Here is an 18,690-nt window from a genome sequence, read left to right as displayed (position 1 = left end):
TAGTGACCAAGGCAGAGATTTCGAATTTAAGCTTGTGAAAGAGCTCTGCACATTGATTGGGACAAGCAAAATTCGCACAACGCCCTATCATCCACGAGGAAACCCGGTGGAAAGGTACAATAGGACTGTCTTAGACATGTTAGGCACACTGGAGGACAAAGACAAGTATCATTGGAGAGACTTTGTTAGGCCATTAACACATGCCTACAACTGTACACGAAATGACACAACAGGGTACTGTCCATACGAACTTATGTTCGGCAGACAGCCGAGGTTGCCTATTGATCTTGTCCTTGGTACTCACCCGGGCAAAACCAGCCCAAAGTCTTACTCTGACTATGTTAAAGGTCTTCGCCAAAACCTCCAAGAGAGTTACACCCTTGCCAGCGAACACTCACAAAAGATGGGTGAGAAGAATAAAATGAGGTTTGATAAAAAGATCAAGGCTGCAGAACTGTTTCCAGGTGACAGAGTTTTAGTAAGGAACGTAAATGTTAGAGGGAAGCACAAACTTGCTAACCGTTGGGAACAAAATATTCACATTGTTGTCAAACGGGTCAAAGACAGCCCAGTGTATGTTGTCAGACTGGAAAACTGAGACGGCCCCCAGCGTACATTGCACCGGGATTTGCTTCTCCCTTGCGGGTTCTTACCTGTTGAAGATCAGGTTGGATCGGACTCTCAAAATGTGAATCAAAGGAAAATGAGGACCAGGAGTAAACCAAACTGCACAAAAGGCAACGACAAGGATAATGGAGGAGAGTACAGTGATGAGATGAGTGATGAAGAGGAATTATGTTTTGGCACATGGAATCCACAAATCATCACAAAAGCCCCTTACATTCAAATTGAGTCAGCTCATCCTAAAGCCCAACAGCAATTGGACAGTCATCCCCCTGTATCATCCCCTGACACTGCTGTACCGGAAACGTCCTTACCTGATATTGGAAAACCTACCTTGACACAACCTGAAGTCTCTAACACAAGTCATGTGGACTATGTTCCTTCCGATGCTAGGTCTTCAGACCATGTTGTGATTGACATTCTCGAGCCCAACTTGACACCTACCATGACTGATGCAGATTTCACTCCACCAGAGCCTGCAGTCATTAATGATGATGCTGTTAGTACTGATGCTGGTGCTACAGAACCAGTGAGGTTGAGGCGCTCTGACAGAGAAAGACGCCCACCTCAGAAATTCACTTATGATGAGTTAGGAGAGCCGCTGACCTTGGCTATTAGCTCCTTTTTCCAAACCTTAGGTGTTGCATTCTCCAAAACTGTCGTGTCACCTTTACCAGGCCCCAGTTGGTCAACGATGCATGAAGGGACTCATGCCGTTTAGAGGGGGAGAGTGTAACCCATGGTTATTTTATTGCCAATTGTATTCTGTTTTTATTCTAATTTGAAGTTTTACTGTTTTGTTAAATGCTGAGTTTTCCCATGTACCGTGAATGCATCATAGCGCGTGCGTGGTGACTTTCTTTCATATCTATAAATATAAATATATGTACACTAGTGATTAAATAAGAAAATCTTGAAAAGAAATATGACAGGAGGGCAGATGGGATATTGCACAGGAATACAAAGCAGAAAATTACAGTATTGCACTTTTAAATATAAATATCAATAACAATAAAGTGGAGTGATCGGTGCAGATTATACAGAGTACTTGTGAAGCTGCAGGGTAGCTTCTGAGTGCTGTGTTGTGTGTGTTTAACTGTTGTGGTTGAGGTGTCTTATGGCTTGATGGTAAAAACTGTTCTTTAGTCTTGTAGTCCGAGCAGACAGACTCCTGTAACGTCTGCCAGATGGTAACAAGGAGAACAGCTGATGTGCTGGGTGGCTGTGGTCCTTGATGATGCTGTGTGCTTTACGGAGGCATCGCTGGAAATAAATGTCCTGAATGGCAGGAAGCCTCGTGCCAGTGATGTGCTCTGCTGCCTTCGCCACCCTCTGTAGTGATTTACGGCTGCTGGCAGAGCAGCTTCCGTACCAAACTGTGATGTAGCTCGTCAGCAAGCTCTCAATTGCACACCTGGAAAAATTTGAGGTGATGTTGGCGTTCATGCTAAACTTCCTCAGCCTCCTCAGGAAGTAAAGCCGCTGGCGAGCATTCCTGATAGCAGTGTCTGTGTCAAGGGTCCAGGATACGTCTCGGTGATGTTGACTCCAAGGAATTTGAAGCTGCTGACCCTTTCGACCTTGACACCGTTGATGTGGATGGGCTGGTGTTCTCTGACTGGTCGTTTCCAGTATTCCACTATCATCTCTCTAGTTTTGCTGATGTTGAGAGTCAGGTTATTTTCCAGCCACCACTCGTACAGCGTACATCACCTCCTCTCTATAGGCCGTCTCATCATTGCCTGTGATGAGGCCTATGATGGTTGTGTCATCCGCAAACTTGATGATGATGTTGGACTCTTGTTTAGCAACACAGTCGTGTGTGAACAGGGAATATAGGAGGGGGCTAAGCACACAACCCTGTGGCGTACCTGTGTTTAGGATGAGTGATGAGGTGTGCTTACCAACTCTCACCACCTGGGGCCTGTTTGTGAGGAAGTTTAGAATCCATCTGCAGATCGGTGTTCCCAGCCCAAGGTCGACAAGCTTCATGGAAAGTTTCGAGGGGATGACACCGCACACTGTGCTTTGAGGTAGCAGTCAAGAAAGGTGTAGTTTGTGTCTATGAACTGTGCACACCTGTGTGGATCAGCGTGCTTGTATTCAAAAGGCTTCTCTATGTAGCGTTCTGTTTGAGGAGTGTGTGGGGAGCCATAGCCCCGTCCCCCAGGGCATGAAGCAGGCATGGAGGAGATCCAGGCCCCACAGTGCGAGAGCCCGAGGAGGACCACCGGAGAGGCATCTGTGCCACCCTCCTGGGAAGAGCTGAGGAGAGCCCCAAATGAGGGGTCCCACAGCAGCCATGGAGCAGAGGCCAGAGGGGGTTGCAGTCGTGTGCCCACGGGCTCTGCCGGCAGCCACCTGTGCCAAAGTGAACCGAGCTGCAGGCCCAGAGGCCTGAGGGCCCCCCCACTCCCCGGGCGCCAGGCTTCGCCAAGCAGCCACAGGCAGTTAGCCGGTACATACCTGAGCCCTGGACACCAAGAACCACCAACACACTGACGCCTGAGGGCATCAGCCACCGGCAGGCGGTGTGATGAGGGGAGATAGACTTCCATACTTTGGAGGGCCTGAGATGTTCCCAGAGAGGTGGAGTCTAAGACCTGACCTGACATATGGACACAGACAGACAGGCACACAGAGACACAAATGTGCATTTCCATCCCTGTGCACACATATACAAATACTCAGCATTCACCCAACGCAAATAATAATAATAAACTTTCTTTGTAAAACACACTAAAAAACCCAAGGGTATACCAAGGTGCTTGACAACAGGAAAAAGGAGAAGGGAGCGATAAGAGAAAGCATTTGGCACGTATCAATTATAAAACCATGACAACCATAATACATAGAAGTAGTTAAGAAAGCATAATGGATAAAAATGTATCAACGCACACCAAATATTAGCTAGGTGGAAAAGCAATATTAAATAAATAAGTCTTTATCCGTGATTCAAACAATGGCATAGAGTCAGACGCAACAGGAAGATTGTTCCATAAGACTGGGGCAGCTACAGCAAACACATGGTCGCTCCGAGACTTCAGCCGAGAATGAGGATGCTGCAGAAGAAGTTGAGTAGCAGATCTAAGTGCTCTGACAGGAGTGTGTAATCAAAGACACTCATTGAGGTAGCTCAGCGCCAAATTATTGATAATTTTGTACGTGAAGAGTAGTATTTTAAAATGAATACGGTATTTAACTGGCAGCCAGTGCAAGTCAGCAAGAACAGGAATAATGGAAGAAAATTTCCTGCTACCCGTCAAAAGGTGTGCCACAGCATTCTGGAGAGTCTACAGTCTAAGGAGAAGGGAGGAGAAAAGGCCAATGTAAAGAGAGCTGTAGTAAGAGAGCTGGAAGTCACGAGTGCATGAATACGTTTTTCCAGGTCATTATGCGGAATATGGTGCTTGGCCTTAGAAATGAGGTGCCAGTGATGGGATTTCCAGCTCTTTTTAGAGAACTGGCTCTTTCAGCTCCCAACCGGCTCTTCAGGTTGTTTTGTTGCTGCAATTAATTTATGATTAACAAGAACATAAAATTATGCACAAAAGGAATTACTAATGTAAAAAAAAAGTGGTTTTATTTATATATGTTTATATATAAATATATGTGGTGGCCCCTAGAGACAAAGCACGTACAAACTCCAAAACACATTTCTAGGGTTAACTGAACTTCCAAAACAGAGCTACCTAGATCACTTAAATTACACAATTGAAAGCATATGTGTATTGTTTGTGTAATTTAAGAAAATGTTCATTTACCTGCTACTACCACACACCAAATCTGGTCGTTGGTACTTCCTGGCTTGTGTAGCCACTAGGTAACAAAAGGTCATCACTGCGCCTAGCATCCTGGAGTACTTCTGTTGTGTTTTGTACGTGCTTCGCAGTTTTTACGTGTTTTCGAGTTTTTACGTGTTTTGGAGTTTTTAAGTGCTTCAGGGTTTGTACAGGTTTTGGAGTTTGTACGTGCTTTGTCTCCAAGGCCCATGGTAAATATACTTTTATTTATTCACTCCACATAAAATGTAATAAATAAATCATATAATACAGAAATTAACTATTTCCATTTCCATGGCCCCTCCGAACTCCTCCCACACCCGAGTTTTTGCTTCAACCACTGCCCGAGCTGCATTCCGCTTGGCCTGTCGATACCTGTCGGCTGCCTCCGGAGTCCCACAGGCTAACCAAGCCCGATAGGACTCCTTCTTCAGCCTGGTGGCTCCTTTCACCTCTGGTGTCCACCATTTGGTTCGGGGTGACCACCACGGCAGGCACCGACCACCTTGTGGATGTAGGTCAGTGCAGCAGCTTCGGCAATGGAGGTGCTGAACATGGACCATTCAGACTCAGTGTCCCCAGTCTCCCTCGAAATGCTGCTGAAGGTATGTGGAGGTGTGTGTTGAAGATCTCGCGGACTGGGGCCTCTCCTAGGAACTCCCAGCAAATCCTTACTATAGGTTTAGGTGCGCCAGGTCTGTCCAGTGTCCTCCTCGATCACCTGATCCAACTCCCCACCAGGTGATGATCAGTTGACAGCTCAGGCCCTCTCTTTATTCAATTCAATTCAATTCAATGTTATTTACATAGCCCAAAATCACAACAAAAGTCACCTCAAGGCGCTTTATATTGTACAGTAGATACAGAGAAAAGCCCAACAATCATATGACCCCCCTATGAGCAAGCACTTTGGCGACAGTGGGAAGGAAAAAATCCTTTTAACAGGAAGAAACCTCCGGCAGAACCAGGCTCAGGGAGGGGCGGAGCCATCTGCTGCAACCAGTTGGGGTGAGAGAAGGAAAACAGGATAAAGACATGCTGTGGAAGAGAGACAGAGGTTAAAAACAGATATGAATCAATGCAGAGAGGTCTATTAACACATAGTGAGTGAAGAAGAATCACCCAGTGCATCATGGGAATCCCCGGCAGCCTACGTCTATTGCAGCATAACTAAGGGAGGATTCAGGGTCACCTGGTCCAGCCCTAACTATAAGCTTTAGCAAAAAGGAAAGTTTTAAGCCTAATCTTGAAAGTACAGATAGTGTCTGTCTCCCGAATCCAAACTGGAAGCTGGTTCCACAGAAGAGGGGCCTGAAAACTGAAGGCTCTCCCTCCCAGTCTACTTTTAAATACTCTAGGAACAACAAGTAGGCCTGCAGAGCGAGAGTGAAGTGCTCTAATAGGGTGATATGGTACTACAAGGTCATTAAGATAAGATGGGGCCTGATCATTTAAGACCTTGTATGTGAGGAGCAGGATTTTGAATTCAATTCTGGATTTAACAGGAAGCCTATGGAGGGAAACCACGCATTACCCGAGTGTCCAGAAAATAGAGTGTCCTTATGGGCACTCTTATGTTTGTTTTGGCCAATCTGTGGTTTGTACAGTAGTCCAACAACAAAACACTGCTCGAATTCCGATCTGGAGAGGCAATTCCTCCTAATAATGCCTCTCCAGATCTTACTGTCGTTGCCCACATGAAGTCTCCCAGTAGGACAAAAGAGTCCCCAGGCAGAGCGCCCTTCAGCACTCCAAGGCAAGGCAAGGCAAGGCAAATTTATTTGTATAGCACAATTCAACAACAAGGTGATTCAAAGTGCTTTACAGAGACATTAGAAACAAAAACAAATAAAAATCATGATTTAAAATTGATTAAAACAAGCAAACAAACAAACTAACTAAACACACACATTCACATTCACACCTGTTCGCGTGATCTGAACCCTTATCGTAAGGGGAGCTACCAGTCCTTCTGTGGACGAGCTACTTTCTATTTTAAATTCCCTGAATTTAAAATACTCTCTAGACCCAGTCTAGACCCAGCTGGGGAGCTACCCAGAGCTCTAACCCACTTAACAAACAAACAAACAAACAAACAAAACAGTATATAAAATCAAAACAGATAAAATCAGAACAGTAGATAAAATCAGTAGTTAATGTAAGTTTTGAAATTTAAGCTTAAAAGTGTGGATTTGGTGCTTTATTCAAATGCAGCTGAGAATAGGTGAGTCTTCAACCTGGATTTAAATAAACTGAGTGTTTCAGCTGATCTGAGGCTTTCTGGGAGTTTGTATTTTTATTTTTATTTAGTATTTATTTATTTATTGTCATTGTCAAGAACAATGAAATTGCGTTTGGGGCTTCCATACAACCCAAAAAAAAGAAGAAAATAATAAATACCCCTTAAAACCCAAGTGTACATATTTAACCCAGTGTGACTCCAATGCAATAAGACAATCCTTAGCAATAATGTTCGTAGAAATTCAGACAAAGACCTGAGAAACATGACAAAATACAACAATGCAACCCATTCAATATTATTGTACTGTGAGATATGATATCAGATATGATAGTTATCTATTTAAGAAAGGGGGGGGGGGGCAGGAGGGGGAAGAGAATAAAGATATGATGCACCAATGCAGACCAGTTCATTGCTATTAAGAAGTTGGATATGGTTATTGTCCGTGAGAGGGGGGCAGAGAGTTCAGGAGCCTCACAGCCTGTGGATACAGGCTGTTGGCCAGTCTGGATGTTCTGGCCTGTATAGACCTGTACCTTCTCCCTGAGGGCAGCAGATGGAAAAGGTGGCGCGCAGGGTGATGTTGGTCCCGCAGGATACTGTGCACCCTCCTCAGACAGCGAGTGGGGAAGATATTACTGATCTCTGGCAGACTTGTTCCAATAATTCTGCCAGCTTCTTTCACCACCCGCTGGAGTGCTTGCTGATCGGCCTTGGTGCAGCTGGGGAACCACACTAGAAATCCATACGTCAGAACGCTGCTGATGGCACAGTTGTAGAAGTTCAACATCAGAGATCTGGGAATGTGTGCGCTCCGCAGTCTCCTCAGGTAGTAGAGGCGCTGTTGGGCCTTCCGTACAACTGAGGTGATATGGTTGCCCCAGGACAGGTCCTCGGTCACAGTTAACCCCAAGAATTTAAAACTGCTCACCCTCTCCACCGCCTCACTGCCAATGAAGAGAGGCAGATGGTTGTTATGGCCCCTCTTCCGGAAATCTACAATGATCTCCTTGGTCTTTTTGGTGTTTAAGACCAAGTTATTGTCGTGGCACCATGACTCTAGTTGTTGCACCTCTGTCCTATAGTTTGTCTCATCATTGTTGGATATAAGTCCGAGCACTGTAGTGTCATCTGCAAACTTAACAATGAGATTGGACGCGCAGGAGGAAATACAGTCATGGGTGAAGAGAGTGTGTAGCAGAGGGCTCAGAACACACCCCTGAGGGGCACCGGTGTTGACCACAAGGGTGGAAGAGGTGTTCTTACCCACTCTGACACTCTGTCTACGGTTAGTGAGGAAGTCCACAATCCAGTTGCACAGAGAGGAGTTAAGTCCCAGTTGGTGGAGTTTGGGACGGAGTTTGTATGGCCGGATGGTATTAAAAGCCGAGCTGTAGTCTACAAAGAGGAGCCGTGCATAGGTGTTCCTGTGTTCCAAGTGCTTCAGTAATGTGTGCAGCACTGTGGCGATCGCATCCTCGGTTGACCGGTTCTCCCTGTATGCAAACTGGTGCGAGTCCAGGGATGGTGGAAAAGCAGCTCTGATGTGTTTAATGACCAGTCTCTCCAGGCATTTGGCGGGAATGGGGGTGAGTGCCACAGGTCTGAAATCGTTCAGACATGTGACATTTGACTGTTTTGGGATGGGAACGATGGTTGCTGCTTTGAAACAGGATGGTACCAGTGAACAGGACAACGAGGTGTTATATATAGAGGTGAAGACGTCCGCCAGGTCCGCAGCACAGTCTTTTAGCACCCGGCCCAGCACTCCATCCGGCCCGGCCGCCTTCCTGGTGTTAATGCTCCGGAACACACGCCTCAGCTCATGAGTGCTCAGGACTGGAGCAGGGTCGGTTGAGGGGAGAGGGGACAGGACAGGGTCGGTGTTCTCCCTGTCAAAACGGGCATAAAAGAGATTTAGATCCTCAGCCAGAGTAGAACTGTCGGCTGAGGGTGATGGTGTTCTTCTTTTGTAGTCCGTGATAGCCCTGATGCCCTCCCAGACCTGCCTTGGGTTTGTGTTGTTCTCAAACCTGGCCTCGATACGCCTCCTGTGCTGCTGCTTGGCAGTCTTGATGCCTCTTCTCAGGTTGGCCCTGGCAGCACTGTATGCCTCCTGGTCCCCGGATTTGAAAGCGTTGTTCCTTGTTCGAATAAGTTGTTGAACTCCGTGTGTCATCCAGGGTGGATTATTAGGGAACACACGGAATCGTTTCCAAGTTGTTACATTGTCCACACAGAAACAGATGTAGTCCAAGACAGTGGAGGTGTAACTGTCCAATGCGACACGATTGTCAGTGTCCTGCACCTTGAATACATCCCAGTCTGTGCAGTGGAAACAGTCCTGAAGCATCGGAATAGCGTCCTGCGGCCATGTTCTCACGGTTTTGGTTGTAATCCCAGTGCTCTTGATCTTTTGTGTGTATATTGGGTGTAGCAGAAGGGAGAGATGGTCTGACAGACCCAGGTGGGGATAAGCCTGGGCTCTGTACGCATTCGCCATGTTGGTGTACACCTGGTCCAACGTTCCATCTCCTCTGGTAGCACACTTCACATTACGGTGGAAATTGTGAAGTACAGATTTCAGGTCCGCGTGGTTAAAATCCCCAGCCGCAATAAAGACACTGTCCGGGTGTGCTACCAGGCTGTTATTGATGCTGCTGCTCAATTGTGCTAACGCTAGCTTAGCATTAGCATCTGGTGGAATGTAAACAGCGCAGATGTAAATGGCAGAAAATTCCCGAGGGAGATAGAATGGACGGCACTTTAACACCAACAGTTCTACCTCTGTACTGCACAGTTTTTCCGTTACCGTGACGTTCGTGCACCAAAGGTTGTTAATATAGATGCACAGCCCCCCGCCAGTCTTCTTACCCGAGTCCGCAGACCTGTCGGCTCGATAGGCGGTGCGGCCTGCTAGATCGATAGCCGCATCGGGAATGGCGCTGTCCAGCCAGGTTTCAGTGAAAATCATGCACGAACAGTTATTAAAAGTCCGTCGCGTGGCGATCTGCAGTCGTATTTCATCCAGTTTGTAACGGATTGAACGGGCGTTGGAGAGGAATATGATCGGGAGTGGTGGTTTAAATGGACTAGTCTTTAGCCGTGCCCACAGGCCTCCCCGCTTGCCTCTCTTCTGCCTCCGCTCGCAACGTCCCTTCCTGCGGCTTGCTGTTGCGGGTAGCCCCGGGGGTTGCTTAACGATCTCCGGGGGGATGAGATACTCGGATGTTAGTTGAAGATCTCCACGGCTTAGTTGTAGTAGATCATCTCTGTTGTATTGAAGTAACCCCAGACTGTGTGAAATAATACACAGTACCACCAAAAGTGCAAAAGTGTAGGAGCTCCGGGCCGCTGCGTCTGTGCGCGCCGCCATCTTCCAGATATAAGGAGCATAAAAGCTGAATGCAGCTTCTCCGTGTCTGGTTCTGACTCTGGGAACTGATAAAAGACCGGATCCAGATGACCTGAGGGATCTGGAAGGTTCATACTGGGTCAGGAGGTCACTGATGTATTTTGGTCCTAAACCATTCAGAGCTTTATAGGCCAGCATTAGAACTTTAAAGTCTATCCTCTGACGGACAGGCAGCCAGTGTAAAGACCTCAGAGCTGGACTGATGTGGTCCACTTTTTTGGTCTTAGTGAGGACTCGAGCAGCAGAGTTCTGAATGAGCTGTAGATGTCTGACTGATTTTTTAGGTAGACCTGTAAAGATGCTGTTACAGTAATCAAGCCTACTAAAAATGAATGCATGGACTAGTTTTTCCAGGTCCTGTTGAGACATCAGATCTTTTATCCTTGAAATATTCTTGAGGTGATAGTAAGCTGACTTTGTTATTGTCTTAATGTGCTTTTCTAAGTTTAGGTCTGCATCCATCACTACACCCAAATTTCTCGCCTGGTTTGTGGTTTTTAGATGTATAGATTGAAATTCTCTGGTGACCTGTAATCGTTTTTCTTTGGCGCCAAAGACTATTACCTCAGTTTTGTTTTTGTTTAGCTGGAGAAAATTGTGGCACAACCAGTCATTGATTTCCTCAATCCATTTACCAAGAGCCTGTACAGGGCCTTGGTCTCCTGGTGACATTGTGATATATATTTGTGTGTCATCTGCATAGCTATGATAGTTTATTTTGTTGTTCTTTATAATCTGTGCCAGTGGGAGCATGTAAATGTTAAACAGAAGGGGTCCCAAGATGGAACCTTGGGGAACTCCACATGTGATACTTGTCTGCTCGGATGTGAAGTTACCTATTGATACAAAGTATTTCCTGTTTTCTAAGTATGTCTTGAACCAGTTTAGTACAGTTCCTGAAAGACCTGTCCAGTTCTCTAGTCGTTTGAGTAATATGTTGTGGTCAACTGTATCAAATGCTGCATTGAGATCCAGTAAAACTAGGACTGACATTTTTTCACGTTCTGTATTCAGACATATGTCATTAAACACTTTGGTCAGAGCGGTTTCAGTGCTGTGGTTCTGTCTAAAACCTGACTGGAAGGCATCGTAGTAGTTATTCTGTTTTAAGAAGTAACTGAGCTGTTGAGAAACTGCTTTTTCAATGATCTTACTTAAAAATGGGAGATTTGAGATCGGCCTGTAGTTGTTCATTTGTGTCTTGTCAAGATTGTCCTTTTTCAGTATAGGTTTTATTACAGCAGTTTTTAGTGATTCTGGAAACACACCTGATAATAAAGAAAAGTTGACGATCTGTAACAGGTCTGACTCTAAAGTCTTTGAGACCTTTTTGAAAAAACTTGTTGGCAGGACATCTAAACAGCAGGAGCAGGAGTTCAGTTGACCTTAGATGTCCTCCAGGTCTTTGCTGTTAATCGGGTGAAGCTGTTTCATGGTGTTTAAACAGTTTTTTGGTGGACACAGTACATATCCTGGATCTGCTGTTGATGTACCAATTGCTTGTCTAATTTTTTGGATTTTTTCTGTGAAGACTTTGGCAAAGTCATTGCAGGCCATGGTCGAATGAAGTTCAGCTGCCACTGACACAAAAGGGTTTGTTAGCCTGTCAACTGTAGAAAATAAGACCCGAGCATTATGGCTGTTTTTAGTGATGATGTCAGAGAAGTAGGACCTCCTTGCACTCCTCAGTTGTAAATTATAATTGTGAAGTTTCTCTTTATATATGTCATAGTGAACCTGGAGGTTTGTTTTTCTCCATCTGCGCTCAGCTTTCCTACACTCTCTTTTTTCATTTTTTACCAGTGTGGAGTTTCTCCATGGAGACTTTTTCCTTCCAGAGATAACCTTCACCTTAATGGGAGCAATAGTGTCCATTACATTTAACATGTTAGCATTGAAGCTATTGACGAGCTCATTGACTGACCCTCTGGACAGGTCAGGTGTTAATGGGAAGACCTGGTTAAAAATTGCACTACTGTGTTCAATTATACACCGTTTTGTGATCACTGTTGTTGATATATTTGTGTGGACTGAGATTTTACTTTCAAAGAAAACACAGTAATGATCAGACACGCCCACATCAGACACAGTAACCTTTGAAATGCTCAGGCCCTTGGAGATCAGTAGGTCAAGAGTGTGTCCTCTATTATGTGTGGCCTCCAGCTTTCTTGGAGTCCCGCCTAGGGACTCCAAGAAAGCTGGGTACTCTGAAGCACAACTCGGCGCATAAGCGCAGACGACAGTCAGGACCCGCCCGACCAGAAGGAGCAAGCAACAAATCCTCCCCTCCACTGGGAGAAACCCAAATATACAGGCAGCAAGCTGAGGGATACTAGAATACCCACCCCAACTCGTCGCATCTCACCAGGGGCAACTCCAGCCCATGGACAAAATAGCCTCTTGGATCCCTGGGACACACAAACCTCTCCACCACGATATGGTAGCGATTCACAGCAGGAATTTTTAATATTATTTAACGGTAATAAACAACATTTCTGACTGAAATCGTCTATGAATTAGTGAAAGTCAAATTGAGGGAATAAAGACAAGGACTTAAACTCAAAGGTTAAACTCCATCTTGAGCCGTTGTTTGTGTCAGACAGAATTTGATGTTGATGCTGTTACAATAACTGCTAGCACTTCAGTGAGAGGACCCAAAATCTGCAACAAATTAAATCCACCTTAACATCACCTGTATTTGTGTGACAGCACTACACTCCAACTAAAGGGGACCTGACAAATAACCAGAACAGTCTAAAATAAAAACTGCCAAACAGCTAAGTCACACTTTATTGTATGAGATTCAAAAAAGATTTTGTTTCCTGACTTGCAGTGAACATCTGCACTCTGCTGTCATACTCACACATTTATAACAGGAAGTGGAAAGAAGCTCGATCCCTCACGTCACTTACATGCAACAAACCAGGAAACAGGATGTTCTTCTTCATCAGTGCAGAGAGACGCACAGACGATCATACTGAGCTCAGACCAAACTAGCAGCTTCCTCTGAGTGAGTCCAGCTACAGGAGAGAAAAGTGGAAAACTCCAACACTGCTGCTTCAAGCTGCTGACGCTCCACACACTGAATGTGAGTTTGAGCAAAAACACGACTCAAAGTAAGTTTCAGTGAAGGTGGTAGAGGAGGGAGGGGAGCCAGGACTGACTGTACTTCCTCTCTGCTGTTTTCAGCTTCACTCACAGACTCAATGGCTTCCAGATCAGAGGTGGATCTCTGCTGTCCGGTCTGTCAGGAGGTCTTCAGAGATCCTGTTCTTCTGTCATGTAGCCACAGCTTCTGTGAACACTGTTTGAAGAGATGGTGGAGAGAGAGACCAACACACGAGTGTCCAGTTTGTAAGGAAATATCAGTTTATGAACCACCTTTAAACCGAGCTTTAAAGAACCTGTGTGAGTCGTTCTTACAGGAGAGAGATCAGAGAGCTTCAGAGGCTCTCTGCAGTCTGCACTGTGAGAAACTCAGACTCTACTGTCTGGACCATCAGCAGCCAGTGTGTCTCGTCTGCAGAGACTCAGAAAATCACACCAATCACAGATTCAGACCCATCGATGAAGCTGCACAACAACACAAGAAGGAACTTCAGGAAACTCTGGAGCCCTTAAAGAAGAAGTTAAAGGTTTGTGAAGAAGTTCAAGTGAAGTTTGATCAAACAGCAGAACACATTAAGGTCCAGGCCCGACACACAGAGAGGCAGATTAAGGAGCAGTTTAAGAAGCTTCACCAGTTTCTCGCAGAGGAAGAGGAGGCCAGGCTGGCTGCACTGAGGGAGGAAGAGGAGCAGAAGAGTGGGATGATGAAGGAGAAGATGGAGGCTCTGAGCAGAGAGATAGCAGCTCTTTCAGACACAGTCAGAGCCACAGAGGAGGAGCTGAGAGCTGAAGACGTCTCATTCCTGCACAACTACAAGGCTGCAGTGGAAAGAGTCCAGCGCTGCCCCCTGCTGGATGATCCACAGCTGCCCTCAGGAGCTCTGATAGACCAGGCCAAACACCTGGGCAACCTGACCTTCAACATTTGGAACAACATGAAGGATGTGGTCTCCTACACTCCTGTCATTCTGGACCCAAACACTGCTGATCCAAACCTCATCCTGTCTGAAGATCTGACCAGTGTGAGAGAAGGAGAGAAGCAGCAGCTTCCTGATAATCCAGAGAGGTTAAATGGATTAATCTTCTCAGTTCTGGGCTCTGAGGGCTTTAACTCAGGGACTCACAGCTGGGATGTTGATGTTGGAGAGAGTACATGGTGGGGACTCGGTGTGTTAGCAGAGTCTGTGCAGAGGAAGGGAGACATACAGTCTGGATTATGGGTAATAGGGTGCAGTTTAGGTACGTACTACACACACTCGCCATCAGCTCCTCTCACTGATCTCTCAGTAGAGAAGAAGCTCCAGAGGATCAGAGTGAATCTGGACTGGAACAGAGGAAAGCTGTCGTTCTCTGATCCTGATACTAACACACGCATACATTCCTTCACACACACTTTCACTCACAGGATGTTTCCATACATTAACACTGATGATACAGTGAAGGTGTTGCCGTTGAAGGTGTCAGTGTCAGTGCAGCAGATGAGTTGAGGATGATGATGTTTCTAATGTTGTTTCCTGTCAGTGAGTTGAAGCTGTTAAACTGCAGCTGTCCTCCTGCTGCCCCGTTGTTCCAAAGCTCTTTGTTTCTCTTTTAGTTCTCACTGTTTCTTTCTGTTTCTTCTGTCCACCTTCTCACATGGAAAATCATTTCACTGTTTCTCACTGAATGACTCCCCAAACTAGATTTGAAATTCTATCAAGTTTCTAATCATTACAAGTGATTCATGTTTCTATTTGATGTGTAAATGGAGATGATTTAGTTTGCTGGGATATGGACTGACATGTGTTGAATGGGAGGAGCAGTTTGTTGTCTTCTTGTCTGTTTATGACAACAATAAATATGTTGTTGAAACAATGATTCATGTTTAACTCCATATATGAAATGTTTCTGATCTTTGAATTCTGTTGGATTAAAGACTTTCTTCATGACACAAATGAGATTTCAGTGTATTAATAGAACTAAATAAGCTCAGAGTTGAAAGGCTGGAGTATTATGTACGTGCTTCACTGTCAGGATCTTCAGGGGGATTCAAAGGGAAACATCAAACTGCTGTAATGAGATAAACTAGTTGGGCTGAACACACTTATCTGTAGTTTGTCTCCATCCAGGATCATCAGAATATAATGAACATGTGTGAAGAGCCACAAAATGCTGCTGCCCTCTCAGCATGATGAGCTCCAGCCTTTGTTAGCAGGACAACAGGAAACATGAGACAACTTTCAGAGACAGTAACCAACTGTGGCCACAAGATGGCAGCAGCTGATCTGAGATCCTTTATTGGACAGAATGACTCTGCTCTGTGACATCATCAGAGAGACGGCCTTCACTTTTATATATCTGAAGTCATGTCTGCACTGCCTGCCTTGTTTGTCCTGAGCTCCTATATGTGAATGTAAGGAGAGAGAGCAACAGCACAGTGGATCAAAGCTACAGATGATGATCACACACACACCTCAAAGTGTCACGATCTTGGGTCTTATGACCCAGCGTTTTGAGTTTTAGTTTATTTTGATGTTTATAGTAAATGGTAAATGGCCTGTATTTGTATAGCGCTTTACTAGTCCCTAAGGACCCCAAAGCGCTTTACATATCCAGTCATCCACCCATTCACACACTGGTGATGGCAAGCTACATTGTAGCCACAGCCACCCTGGGGCACACTGACAGAGGCGAGGCTGCCGGACACTGGCGCCACCGGGCCCTCTGACCACCACCAGTAGGCAACGGGTGAAGTGTCTTGCCCAAGGACACAACGACTGAGACTATCCAAGCCGAGGCTCGAACCGGCAACCTTCCGATTACAAGGCGAACTCCCAACTCTTGAGCCACGATCGCCCACATAGTGTATGGTTAAGCTCATTAGGTTTTCTTTGTTCATTTGCTTATTAGTCTGCCCTTGTCTTTTCAACCCCTCTGTTAAGTCTCTCTTGCCCTTCATGTGTTTCATGCCTGGATGTCTTTTGTTAAGTTCATGTGTCAGGTTTGCGTTTCAATATGTGTCCTGTTTTATCTTGAAAATCTGGGAAAGTCTATGCCAGCACCCTGGCATAGACTTTCCCAGGGAGGCTGAGGAGTGTGCCCCTGATCTCCATGCAACATTGTAGAGGCGTGTCAACCAGGATAGCCCTACAACGTCCAGAGCCTTCAGGAACTCGGGGCGGACCTCATCAACACCAGGGGCTCTGCCACCAAGGAGTTGTTTAACTGCCTCAGTGACCTCGCCCCCTAGAAATTGGCAGATCATTCCACTCATCCCCAGACTCTGCTTCCTCCTCGGAAGACGTTTCAGTGGGATTCAGGAGGTCCTTGAAGTATTCCTTCCACCGCCTGACAATTTTTCAGTTGACGTCAGCAGCGCTCTGCCAGCACTATACACAGTGTAGGTAGAGCACCGCTTTCCCCTCCTGAGACGCCTGACGGTTTGCCAGAATCTCTTCGAGGCAGTCCGAAAGTCTTTTTCCATGGCCTCTCCATACTCCTCCCACACCCTAGTTTTTGCTTCAGCCACTGCCTCAGCTGCATTCCGCTTGGCCTGTCGATACCTGTCGGCTGCCTCCGGAGTCCCACAGGCTAACCAAGCCCGATAGGACTCCTTCTTCAGCCTGGTGGCTCCTTTCACCTCTGGTGTCCACCATTTGGTTCGGGGTTACCACCACGGCAGGCACCAGCCACCTTGCGGCCGCAGCTCAATGCAGCAGCTTCAGCAATGGAGATACTGAACATAGTCCTTTCGGACTCAGTGTCCCCAGTCTCCCTGGGAATGCTGTTGAAGCTCTGCCGGAGGTGTGCGTTGAAGATCTCGTGGAATGGGGCCTCTGCTAGACGTTCCCAGCACACCCTCACTACGCGTTTAGGTGCACCGGGTCTGTCCAGCGTCCTGCCCGCCACCTGATCCAACTCACCACCAGGTGGTGATCAGTTGACAGCTCAGCCCCTCTCTTTACCTGAGTGTCCAGAACATATGGTCGCAGGTCTGGTGATACGATTACAAAATCGATCATCGATCTGCGGCCTAGAGTGTCCTGGTGCCACGTGCACTTATGGACACTCTTGTGTTCGAACAGGGTGTTCGTTATGGCCAAACTGTGATTAGCACAGAAGTCCAATAACAAAGCATCGCTCGGGTTCAGATCAGGGAGGCCGCTCCTCCCAATCACGCCCCTCCAGGTCTCGCTGTCGTTACCCACGTGAGCATTGAAGTCTCCCAGCAGGACAACAGAGTCTAAAGGTGGAGCACCTTCCAGCACCCCCCCGGCCCACGGACTCTAAGAAGGCTGGGTACTCTGAACTGCCACTCGGCGCATAAGCGCAGATGACAGTCGGGACCTTTTCCCCGACCCTAAGGCGCAGGGAACAAACCCTCTCATCCACCGGGAAAAACCCCAACATACCGGCAGCAAGCCGAGTGCATATTAAAATACCCACCCCAGCCCGCCGTCTGTCACCAGGGGCAACTCCAGACTGAGACAGAGTCCAGCCCCTCTCCAGGAGACTGGTTCCAGAGCCCAAGCCATGCGTAGAGGTGAGCCCGACTATATCTAGCTGGTACCTCTCAACCTCACACACTAACTCAGGCTCCTTCCCCACCAGAGAGGTGACATTCCATGTCCCTATTGCCAGTCTTGGCAGCCGGGGATCAGTCCGCCAGGGCCTCTGCTCCTGGCCGCCACCCGGCACACAATGCACCCGACCCCTATGGCACTCCTGCGGGTGGTGGGCCTGCGGGAGGATGGGCCCTTGTCTCCTCTTCGGGCTGTGCCCGGCCGGTCCCCATGGACTAAGGCCCGGCCACCAGACGCTCGCCCTCGGGCACCCTCCCCGGGCCTGACTCCAGGGCGGGGCCCCGGTAACCCTATCCCGGGCAGGGTAAACTGTTCCCTCGATGTTCTCTTCATTAGGGTCTTCTGAATCGCTCTTTGTCTGGTCCCTCACCCAGGACCAATTTGCCATGGGAAACCCTAGCAGGGGGCAAAAGCCCCCAGACAACATAGCCCCTGGGATCCCTGGGACACACAAACCCCTCCACCACGATAAGGTAGCGATTCACGGAGACATAAACATAAAATAATTAGAACACCATACATTACAAATTTTCACAATATTACACTACAATTATGCCAAATACCTTGTAGTGTTGGTAAACTAACCAGGCTTTTGCAGATAGCTCGCTGAAGTCCTTAGCGTGATTATTAAAAGTGGGCCTCACAGCCTATATTATCACGCCCAAACCTCGTGATAATAGTGGTGCAACAAAACCTTGTTCTTTGTGACAATGTAACTCATGGTTATTTTATTGCCAATTGTATTCTGTTTTTTATCCTAATTTGAAGTTTTACTGTTTTGTTAAATGCTGAGTTTTCCCATGTACCGTGAATGCACCATAGCGCGTGCGTGGTGACTTTCTTTCACTGCATCCGCCTGCACGGAGCTAGATGCGCAAAGCTGTGTGGATATTCAGTCTTGTAACGTGTTGCGCTACGGAATTAATGTTTCTATGAAGAATATCCCTGTGAGTCTCACAG

General features: G+C 46.8%; 1 protein-coding gene across 1 annotated transcript; it reads left to right on the top strand.

Moving 5' to 3' along the window:
* Nucleotides 1-13,231: 13,231 nt before the first annotated feature.
* Nucleotides 13,232-14,972, top strand: LOC113017746 (nuclear factor 7, brain-like). Its single transcript, XM_080299316.1, has one exon. It carries the CDS (start codon nucleotides 13,267-13,269, stop codon nucleotides 14,653-14,655), a length of 1,389 nt encoding a protein of 462 aa, XP_080155442.1. The 5' UTR covers nucleotides 13,232-13,266; the 3' UTR covers nucleotides 14,656-14,972.
* Nucleotides 14,973-18,690: the final 3,718 nt, after the last annotated feature.

This window comes from Astatotilapia calliptera, chromosome 3 (assembly GCF_964374335.1).
Source record: "Astatotilapia calliptera chromosome 3, fAstCal68.1, whole genome shotgun sequence".
NCBI classification, from domain to species: domain Eukaryota; kingdom Metazoa; phylum Chordata; class Actinopteri; order Cichliformes; family Cichlidae; genus Astatotilapia; species Astatotilapia calliptera.
This window is presented reverse-complemented; position numbering and strand designations above follow the sequence as displayed.